Source organism: Ammodytes marinus (assembly GCF_949987685.1).
Source record: "Ammodytes marinus genome assembly, chromosome: 21".
In the NCBI taxonomy this organism is placed as follows: Eukaryota; Metazoa; Chordata; class Actinopteri; order Uranoscopiformes; family Ammodytidae; genus Ammodytes; species Ammodytes marinus.
Window position 1 is genome coordinate 15,641,599 of NC_137225.1, and position 10,949 is coordinate 15,652,547.

General features: G+C 40.3%; 2 protein-coding genes across 2 annotated transcripts; one reads left to right on the forward strand and one right to left on the reverse strand.

The window, feature by feature from the left end:
* Positions 1–4,056: 4,056 nt before the first annotated feature.
* On the reverse strand, positions 4,057–6,413 carry LOC307267612 (thiosulfate:glutathione sulfurtransferase). The gene is made up of 4 exons (XM_080049971.1): positions 6,109–6,413; positions 5,074–5,196; positions 4,782–4,944; positions 4,057–4,448 (listed from the first exon to the last, which is right to left on the reverse strand). Exons 1-4 carry the CDS (start codon positions 6,266–6,268, stop codon positions 4,394–4,396), a joined length of 501 nt encoding a protein of 166 aa, XP_079906097.1. The 5' UTR covers positions 6,269–6,413; the 3' UTR covers positions 4,057–4,393.
* Positions 6,414–9,433: 3,020 nt separating this feature from the next.
* On the forward strand, positions 9,434–10,469 carry LOC307267751 (cystatin-B-like). Its single transcript, XM_080050135.1, has 3 exons — positions 9,434–9,592; positions 9,709–9,813; positions 10,181–10,469. Exons 1-3 carry the CDS (start codon positions 9,482–9,484, stop codon positions 10,313–10,315), a joined length of 351 nt encoding a protein of 116 aa, XP_079906261.1. The 5' UTR covers positions 9,434–9,481; the 3' UTR covers positions 10,316–10,469.
* Positions 10,470–10,949: the final 480 nt, after the last annotated feature.

A 10,949-nucleotide genomic window follows, 5' to 3' on the forward strand; every position in this document is an offset into this window, starting at 1 on the left:
TAGGACTCAGCAGAAATAAATGCTCTTGACAACACAATTCATTTATGTGATGAAGCATTTATGATTGCTGTCCATTTGCCTCTACATAAAATAGGCTTTAATCCCAACCAACAGATCCTGAGATGATAACTTTTAATAAGGGGCTGGCACTGTGCGTTTTTGAGCAGTGTCTGTGAGGTATGGCTCTTCAAGGAGGAGTAATAAGTCAGTGCTGAGACCCTGAGAGGTGCAGTTGGCTCTGGTCCCGGGCTCTGCTCGGTGCACTTCATCCTTCCTATCCCATCCTTTTATTCCTAAACCTTCCTATCTGGCCCTGTAGTCCAAACAACAGCACTGTGGTGATGCTCACACACGTGTCTAGATGTTAAACAAACTGATCCATCTTATACACAGGCCCCCTTCACCCACTACTCACCCTCTCTGTCTGTCTCTGTGACAGAAATAGGGAAAAAGTCAACGATAAATGAGCCTCATTTTTAGACCTGGCTCCAGCCCAGCAGTCTTTTAAAGATCTCCTCGCTCGTTAATTTCTCCGTTTCTCAATGTCTCCCAGTATCATATGAGTGTCCACAGAGAATCCAAAGGAAGGAGGCGGAGGAAGAAAAATCAAGCCACAGATATGCACAATCAACAAACACAAGGTGGAAGTCATCATCCTGCAACACTGAGTTTATCACTGAGTGAATTAGGAACGCCAGGTCATAAAATCTCATCTGTGCACACACAGACCCCTGTGTACACACATGCTTTTTTAAATCTGAGGACGCGGGTTATGTGACACAAGGCTGCAAAGTGCTCTAGTGAATGGGTTTGTAGAGCAAGTGCTAATTGAAACTGATTTCCCTCTTCGCTGTGTTGTTCACCGGACCTGCCTCTCATATAAACCACCACCTGATCCCTCTCACTCAGTGTCCTTATGCAGTGCTTTGACCTACAATACAGGTGTGTGCGAAATTGGCAGTATTAGACTCTAACATGCAAACATGCCAATATATAGCCTACTATGTATGCATGTGTATGTGTGTGTGCCTATATACTGTATATTTAGGCTACACACACAAACACACATTGTGCCATTAAGATGGACATACAGCAATGAAAGGATAGGGCTGTTACTGTATTTAATGTAGCCTAATGAAGGCCTACAGAAGGACAACTTAGTTACATTATCAGAAGATGATTTAAAAATTAATCGAGAACTAATTACCTGGGAGTTAACGGTCAGGCACAGATGGCGAACTGATAATTTCTCCCCTACATTTATTATAGCTGCCTAGTCATCTGGATGTTGGTCATATCTTAATCGTAAAATTCAATTAAATCCCGTGATAGCGCGCCTTATCAGGTTTGGCAACCACGCTTCGAGAAATATTGGGGTCAAATGTTGTCCGGTAGTAGGATTTACGCAACGAAAACGTCCCCGAAGTGTCACCCAAAGGAAAGACAATTTGCAAACACACTATGGCAAAAACACTGAGCAGAAACAAGAAAACAACATTTTAAAGGGGAGTTTAATGATGGGTTGTATGCCCCCCGTACCCTCTACCCTCCCCCCTTCAAGTAAACACCCTTATTACTTACCTGTCACTGTTTCCAAATGAAGAATTTATCAGATGCCATCGAGGGAAAGCATCATCCATGCAGAGTTTAAAGTTATCCTCTCATCTCGTCCAGCAAAGCGAGGCGAGCGCTCGGTGCCATTGCGCACGGGCTCAATGTGGATGTAATAAGCTCGCGCAGATAAAACCCCACCGCGCACTCATTCACTTATTTCTCCCCCTCGCAGCTTAAAAAGGCTCCGTGACGGTGGGTAACATGCTTTAAGGGTCTTCTTTCTTTCTCTCCACATTTTGAATATGAAGCCACACTGGAGGCGCGCGCGCGTGGCAGAGACGTCAGGTGTTTTCCCTTTGCGCGCTTCGTAATGCAGTGGCAAACGAAGGTGACTAATTACATCAACCAAAAAAAGAAAATGAAAAAAGAAAAACATAAAAAAAGGAATACTGTTTTAATTTTCAGAATAAAAAGTATTTTCTGTAATTATAAGTGCAAAAGACACTTACATTCAAATGCACTTTAATTATGTTCCATTCGTGTCCTTTGGCTATTTTGCTCCGCATGACCCTGAACCAGTCTGGGTCGTGCTTTGCTGGAAGTCACGTTCGCAGACAAATAGGCTAATGTTGGCCTCAGACAGCAACCAGATGAGAGGTCCAGTAAGTCCTTCATAGCATAAATGAGGGCATTCTGGGTTTAGGCATGAAATAACAAAAAGAAAAGCTCACCCTCAGTGAAGATAAAAAATACTTAGAGCTTGTGTCTGGTATCTCACAGTACCAGCTATACGACTTTGTGTTGCTATCTTTTAAGAACTAATAAGATAAGAACTAATAAGGTTGCAGGAGAAGCCACACATAACTAATGAGATCTAGACCAAACCCAGGTGAAGTGTAGGCCTACCAAGGGAAGACTTCCCCCCTTTATCAACCAGACCCAACTTGTGAAAAGTCCAATTTTATCTTTGTTTTATACAATAAAACTGTATTAGAAAAACACTCATTCAACCTTACTTCCTGAGGCACTTCATATTTTTTTATCACTACATTAATCTTTACATTAGGAGGCAACTGTCGGGTTCCAATATATTTTTATTCAGCATATGCACTGCCTCACTGATTTGACATTATCTAAAAAGCCATGAGCAGCAGGGGGCTGATGGCCTGTAGGATATAACCACAGCAGCTGATAATCAGCCCTACTTTGGTTTACTTTACTATGGTCGAAACCAACCCACTGGATGCTCATAGGAAGTTGACCTATCCCTCTTCCCCAAAGAAGCTTACTGGCACATATCTCCTTGTGTGAACAAAATCCTAAAGGACGCTGCAGCTGCAGCATGAATCAAAACACCTGATAACTTGACAAAGTTGATGGCGTGTGACATCCATTAGGCAGGCTGGTTTTGATTGTGGATGACATTACATGTGAGCACGATTGTGGCCCTTTAATCCAGATGTCCTTTTGCAGTCTGTCCAAGTAACATTATGCAACATTTAGGAGATCAATCTCAGTTTCTCCTTCATGAATGGCAGCTATGGGAAGTGTGCAATCTTTTCTGGGAAGGCTATCGCTGCAAAGACATGGTGATTTATGACATACTGTTAAACGTGCAAAAAAAAATATATATAGAGCTGTGTTTGAATGGAGGCCCCTACAATCTCTTTTATTTTCATGGTCAGAGAGAATTAACTCTGAGGTGAAGGTAAACACAGTAGGCCATCACAAACCATTCCCTCCATCCACACAGAAATAGTAACCAGAGCAATGATTCCTACACACACACAAGCCTGCTGTGCTTTCAATGTTTTTGCAAATAGCGAGAGAGGAGTCAAGATGGAAAGGTGGAGAGTGATAAAGTGGCACCTGCTTTCCCGCTGAACGACGGTTGTAAGGATTTGTGCCGATGGGACTAGTGATAGTTACTCACAGGATCTATACCTGTCTGGACCATGACAAGCGTGAAGGTCAGGCCTGAGAGGACATTGCTACAATAACGATGAAGGACAGTGGTAAGAGGGAAATGGATATAAACCATTGTTAGAGTTGGTTGAAATGTTGCTGCCATCTAGTGGTCCAGAGACTGAATAGCTTTCCTCCCAAACTGAAACATCCCTGCTGCTGTGTCCTGAAATAATTCCAAGCAGGGTTAGAGTGTGTGTGTGTGTGTGTGTGTGTGTGTGTGTGTTCTCAGTGGAAAAGTTACTCAATAAAGTACACTCAAAACATTTCCGCATATGTTATATAAGACTGAATTTTGGTGAAATACCCATAGAATAGACGTGAAACTGCTCTTAGCTCGTTTTTCTATTTATTCTTGTGACTGCAAACTATGCTATGAGCAATTAAAAATAAGTTCAACAAAAAGTTAAAAAAGGTATAGAGTGCTGATTTGGTTTTTAGATGCAAAGTCCGAAAACAGTAAACTACGACAATTTCTATATAGTTCAAAAAAACTTTGTGTGGATGTGAATTGGGAAAAATGGCAAGTCTTGAAAGTCTTGTTGAAATGTTTTAATTTAATTGAAATCAAGCACTTGCACATTAATCAGTTGGTCATGATCCATATGTTCTTACACAGAATAAAAAGGATTATCAAACCAGTCGCTAAAACATTGTAATATGGTAAATAAGCAGTCAACACAAATGAAATTAGTAACTAATAATCAAACTATCAATGTGAATCTAAATTGTAACTTATTAACAATAAAAATCAATTATTTAAAATGATAACTCAATGTTGTGCTGACAGTGTGTCATCTCTCATTCATTCCTTCGTTATTATTATTTTTACATGAAGATGCAACCAAAGTGAAGCATTCAGTCATGGGTTCTTTCATTTTCCTTCTTGCTGCTCCCACTCACTGTAACCTCCTTTGTAATGTCTCACCCTAAGAAAAAGAGGCAGAGAGAGAAGACTTTAGTCTCTTATCATTGCTGTTTGTTTTTCTAACTAGAGTTCATCCAACGTTCAACTGACCGGAGCCGCATACGAGGACATTGCACTCCAGACGAAGCACCAGGACGGTTTAATAATCAAATAACAGACTATTAAAGATAGCTCCACGACAGCCCATTACCTGGTTAAGCATAGGTCCACAATACACATGACAATTTAATTCTTATTAGGCAACAACATGCCAAGGTGGCCTTTTATGGGTCGTGTAATAAGTGGACCGCCGGATGGACAGATATGTTTCATGTGGTGCGCCCTGTCAATTTACCTGCTGAATCCCAGCCTCCGGGCGATGTCCAGCGCTGTGGAGCTCCTGATGCCACTCTTGCAGTGAAACACGATGTTGTTGTCATCTTTCCCAGGAGCCTTCACTTTGAATTTCTGCTGAAAGTGCTCCGGTGACAGCTTCAGAGACTCCTCCAGGCTGCCCACTGATATTCACACACATACAGGTTCATACAAACAAGCAATATAAATATATATTTAAAAAAAGAAGTAAGGACCAAATTGAAAACCACTCTTTTCACCAACCTTGTACACACGTTTTTTTAAACACTTACACGGGATGTTGACAGCATCGGGAATGCGTCCAGCCTGGTATTCGTCGGGATTTCTCACATCAAACAGCTGAATGTCACGGTTGGAGAGCATGGTCTTCAGCTGCGAGTAGGTCACCACTGATGCTGAGGCAGAAATAATACCAACACTTAAGTATGAGAGCTAAAATTCACCCCAAAACAAACCTGTTTCGTACGTTGCATAGCCTACATTTTATACATGTATAAGTCCTTTAAACTCACCATCCATTGATTTACCAGTAACCTGTGTTAACTTAGAATGATGTGCTGGTCAACGTGGCTGTTTGCTATGAGGAGAACCTAGACCTTTCACCACTGACAAGACCATTGTTGTCCATTTGAAACAAAAATGCCATAGTCAACCAAACTCTCTGTTTTCAAACCATCATATGAGAAACACTGGAGACACATTTTCCAGTCCATTCAGTTTGCCAACGCTGGAAGCAACGTTGAAAGAAGTACTCAGATATCTTACATAGGCTACATAAAACATTTAGAAGTAGGCAACCACAGTATAGTGTCTATTGCAAGTTTCAAGATTTTACTCAAGAACAAAACTATGAGCATCCAAATAACTTTTAACCATCAAATCATCATTATGCAGAAAGTCCCATTGCAGAATAATGTAGCCTATATTATTGTATAAAAGGATGCATTAATCTCTTTAATGGTGTAGCAAATTTGAACAATTTTTATAAATGAGTAATGCACCTCATTGGGATCAAGAAAGTCTGATCTCACACTGTAATAAGATATCCTCGCTGATTTGTTGTAGGCCTATTATATTTTGTAAGATTGATCTCATCTGCAAAGTTACTAAAGTTATTAAATAAATGTAGTGAAGTAAAATGTGCAACAGTTGCCTCTGGAGTTGAGGTATAAAGTAGTGGACATTAAAAGTAGGCCTATCTCACAATTGTAGGCTATAGTAAGTAAATGTACTCAGTTACATTCCTCTACTATGCATCCAGCCTCTGAGCCTCTTATAATAACATACACGAGCCTATTTGTTCTTACCGTTTTTGGACGCTTCTCCACATGCTGGATTTATGGTTGTAAAGGCCCGAGAAAGTGAACCAAATGTCGGGTAAGGCCTGCTGTTCACGTCCGCCACCGCTTGGCATAAACCTCTTGATAACACGCAAGACAGCATCGCGAGGGCAACAAGGGAGGTCATTTCTCACAGCTCACGAAGCTGTTCACTTTCTCAGGTGCTCTTCTCCTTCGTTTCCAACCAAACTAAAAATTGTGAGAGGCACCTATAAAACCAGCTACCTGAAATAGGCCCCTGGCCATTTGGCCGCCAGTAAAAGAAGGTAGAGTATTTCCGGTGGAGCTCCGCTCCCCCCAAGTTATTTGTTTATCAACACGGCGGATGCACTCTTGAAAATTGTGCGTCACACGCACGCTGCATTTGCCGCCATCTTCAGGTTGAAAAAGGAACATGTGTCACAGACAGGATTATTATGAATGGTCGATCCTGTTGTAGGTCTATGGAAGCTCATTCCTGCCAAAAGTGATGGGGAAAAGATCCTGCAAGTCGTTATGAGTAAATTGTTATGCTCCTTCTGTCGTTAATGACATAATGATGGGGGTGGTTACTGGTTAGGACTTAGCCTATATAGTTTGCTATATAGCTATAGGCCTACATGCAACAAGTTATTTGTTATATTCAAGTGTGTTAACGTTGGTGTTGTTGTCCACTTCCGGTAGCGCCTGGCATTATTGGAATTGTAGTTATTTTTCGTAGGATTTGTATAAAACAAATGTAATGTTGTGTTTCTGCCGTGTAACAGTTACATTATAGTGAGAAAGTTTATCAGAATATTTGACATATTTTTCACAAAATAATGAAAGTATTTCATAAACAAACTTAGTATTTCAGAATAAATCACATCTCAAAATAAGTAGCCTAGGCCTAGAGAAAATCTTGAAATATTTAGCAAATTTCTCGAAAGCATGAAAACTTTCTTGAAATAAAGACCTAGTATCTCAAAATAATGAGGTTTCCTTAATGTCCTCAAAATAATTACTATCTCAAAATAATGAGAAACGTATTATGAAATGTGTTACTTATTATTTCTAAATAATGACATAGCATTTTAGGCTGCTGTTTCTTTTCAGGCAAACAACAATTATTAAATGGGAGGGGACTTTTCACCCTGGTAACCAAAACAAATGTTTTCCTGTTTACTCTGCCCTGAAAAAAGTCCTTCAAATTTCCCCCTGTCACTTTGCCAATAATAACCCAACAGACCTTTATTTGATTGCAAACTGTTCAATTGATTCATCCCGGCTGAAAACTCTTGATTTTATTGCATCCTGAGATTTGCTGGAAGAGTTGCTCAATGTCATTACAGTTTTGTTTCATATCTTAAAGCCAGCTTGGATATCCACTACATCAGTGCATTTGTGCATTTCAGCTGCATGGGAATGAAGTCAACACCTATACTTTACAAAATACCCTGAGGGCTTCAGCTTGTACAGTTTTGTCTGTGCAAGATCAGCTTTTTTTATCAACTGCAGCCCAAAGACATATGGAGGATGTAACCCTTTCCAACCTTAGGTGCTGCTCAATTTCTTTCCTTCTTTTTTTATATCTTCAAAAGTCTGAATCATAATTCAGCCATTGTTGGGAATGTATTGGTGCAGCTGAAATGTACTCAGTGACTGTTAAAGCATTTCTTCTCTTGCCTTCGAATTTCCACCACCCATATAATACTGCAGCAACTACCTGCAAAGTCTTCAGACACAGACCTGCTTTGTTTTTAACAGCAACAATGCCTTTCACTCCTCAAAACTGAGCAGTGCATGTGACAGACACACATCCGCGTTTAGTGTCTGCTTCCGTGAAGACCGGGCCAAAATTACTTTATTTCGCCCACCATAGTCTTGTAGCCTGCCTGCTTGGCCAACTTCTCCACTGCTGCTTTTATATCTTGACCAAAGTGGTGAACCTAGCAACATACTGAGCCTCTAAAACCTATTAAAATTAAGCTGTCTTAGAAGGGAACATTAATATTTAGCTGGAATGATTGCAATTCATAGACGTGTGCAATATGTGATCAGGGTTCTTTGAGTGGGAGTAGGTAGACTGTAAAAGGTTGGAAGTCAGTCATCATGATTCAAGAATTTTACTCCTTCTTTTACTAATCTCTGTTCCCTGCAACATGTCTTCCAGTTAAATTAAGTAAAAAGGACAATGTTGTGAAACTTGGTCAGATAGTTGAATATATAAGGTGTTTCAGTTTCTTACTGATCCTGGACTGATCACAATTGTTGGTTGGAGTAGTCAGTCCTCCTTTATTTATTTCCCTGTGTACTTGCTTGGGACTGAACAGATTGTCTGACCTTTCCTGTGAGACTTAATTCAATTCTCCAGGACTTGAAAAACCATGGTTACATGATGGAAATGTATTGCATTGCCCTCTTCGGCGTTTATATAAGTAAAAAGCTTGATTGTATAGAGAGGAAAATCAGATATTGTATTTATCAATCATACCAGTCGCTCCATGCCGCTCGTTAAGAATCTCTTAACCTTTTCCTTAACTGCCTAATTGGCTGCTGCGAATCAGATGCTAACTTCAGCGTTGTGAAAGCCGTGTTCCTGGCATTACAGGTGGTGACACAGGTTTATTTAGCTAGAAAAACCAGCAGAGCACAAATCTTTCCCCAGCTAAAGTGGCGGGGGTCTCAATAACTTAATAATCGCTTGGACTAAATTGGCGAGTGTTATATTTGAGCCCAGCACGACACTCTCCGCTGATCACAGTGATGGTGCCACGGAGACACCGTGCATGTTATGTTGTCTTCTAACTTTATAACTCACGTGTGGGTATTTTGACAGTGTGGGGGCAAATTAGCCAGCTATGCGTACGTTGTTATTGTAAACATGGGAGGGGCGGGCTGGCCAGAGAACAGTAGGGGCTGTCTGTAAGAACAATATGTTTGTATTCAGATGTATCAGTCTGGCTAGTTTGCCCCCACAACAGCAAATGGGATAGACTACGCATGTGTGACGTGGAGCCGTGACATCAGCGTTACCAGATAAACTGGTTTCGCCAGTTCAAAAGATTCCCAAATAGTTGTGTTTTGAAGTAATTCCACCCTGGGAGGGGATTTCAAAAGTTTGCGGTTTCAAGCTTGCGTTTGCTGTTGTCGTGCAAATTATATGGTGCATCCGCAAAAGTATTTTCCGTTTCGGTTTTTAGTAAACAGTGCCTAAAACTGAAGTATTCCGTTTTTTGTTTTAGTTGTTTTGTGATGTAATTAAACCCCCCCTCCTACACAGATGGTATATTCCAAGATGCAAAGTCATAAAGTTCCCTGAATCAAGGTTAACACCTCGCAAAAAACTCAGTTGGTTCTTGTTTGTGTCTTTGCTATCACAATGGAGCAGCAGTCGATGCCTGGAGGGACTCTCCCATTTGAGCCGATGGGGTGTGGAGGACTTTCCCAGCCAAATGAGGCTGACGCGGAAATCCAGAAGATCTGTGATCGAGTAAGAACATATATCAAAAATTATTAAAAAATGTTTATGTTACCATCACTATTCCCAGACAGTTGAACAGCCTGTGTTTGATTTTCATGCTGCTTCATTGCCTCCTCGTATCTCAGGTGAAGTCCCATGCAGAGACAATGATGAAACGCCACTCCTTTGAGGTTTTCACAGCAAAGACATACACCAAGCAGACTGTGTGCGGGTACAACTACTTCATTAAGGTAATTTTGTTATTCACAAGGCAAAGGGCATAATTGCAAAACTATAGAGATGTCTTTACTATATTATGCACTGTATAACTAATCTTTCAGTTTAGTTACTACTAGACTGAACACATGATCGTATGTTCTGTGATGAAGTTTATTTAGTGTTACTCAAAGGAGTCTGGTAAAAGGTAAACAAGGAGTGATACAAGACCAGTTAAGAGAGCTTTTGCAATTTGTAATATTCTGCAGATTGGGAGCAGCATTTAAGTTGTTAGCCCTGTACCACAAACATTTGCATCAGGGAGTTTTACAATCTGGCTTTACCTGTTGTCTGAATGCAGGTATAAAGACCTCTTGAAACTTTACTTTTAATTCCTTGCAGGTCCATGTGGGAGGGGACGAGTACATTCACCTCTTAGTTTTTGAAGATGTTTGTGATGGAGAAGGATTCAAGCTGAAAGGAATCCAGGCCCCAAAGACTCGGGACGACCCCATTAAACATTTCTTTGCTATGTAACACTTTATTTTTTGGAGAATTTCCATTTATCAGACATGAGCTTTCATCAAAAACATACTGTGGACGTGCAGAAGATCAAGAGGTCAAGTTTTTTTTAATCGAACGATTTTGTACAAGATGAATAAATAAACTGACCGGATCTGTTGTGATTCTATTGAGCTTGTCTTTTCGTTCTGTGGTACGTGATTTGTGATATAGCTGCTGGCTGTGTTTGAACAAATACATTTCCAGGTTCTTGATTGATTTATGGATCTTAAAATTCGTAGTCCTGTCTAATGCTGTTTCAGTCTGCGCTGACTCGTGTGTCTAAAACTTAACGGTCCATTCTAGTAATTTTTTCCGTACGTGCGTGAGACAATTCCCTATTAATTTATGATCATCGGATGTCTTCCATATTCGTAGCATGCATATCCATCAGCTAACCTTTACACACTAATCAGTTATGAAATTCATGGTTCACCGCTTGAGTCTTGAAGGTTGGGTGTGTTTTATGGATCAGTGGCTGATCATTTTTTATTTATTTTATTAAACAGTAATTAATATATATTTTAATAGTAGGCTTTGGGGAGTATGAAGCATGAAGCTTTACAAAAGTTTAAAATCTAACTTTGAATGATTCATTATTTGCTGCATA

Excerpts from the sequence above, each read along its gene's own strand:
- LOC307267751 (XM_080050135.1), top strand. The coding sequence starts at position 9,482 with ATGGAGCAGCAGTCGATGCCTGGAGGGACTCTCCCATTTGAGCCGATG. Across the intron at positions 9,593-9,708 it reads TCCAGAAGATCTGTGATCGA|GTGAAGTCCCATGCAGAGAC; the intron begins GTAAGAACATAT and ends CTCGTATCTCAG. Across the intron at positions 9,814-10,180 it reads GGTACAACTACTTCATTAAG|GTCCATGTGGGAGGGGACGA; the intron begins GTAATTTTGTTA and ends AATTCCTTGCAG.
- LOC307267612 (XM_080049971.1), bottom strand. The coding sequence starts at position 6,268 with ATGACCTCCCTTGTTGCCCTCGCGATGCTGTCTTGCGTGTTATCAAGA. Across the intron at positions 5,197-6,108 it reads TGGAGAAGCGTCCAAAAACG|CATCAGTGGTGACCTACTCG; the intron begins GTAAGAACAAAT and ends TTTCTGCCTCAG. Across the intron at positions 4,945-5,073 it reads CGATGCTGTCAACATCCCGT|TGGGCAGCCTGGAGGAGTCT; the intron begins GTAAGTGTTTAA and ends TGTGAATATCAG.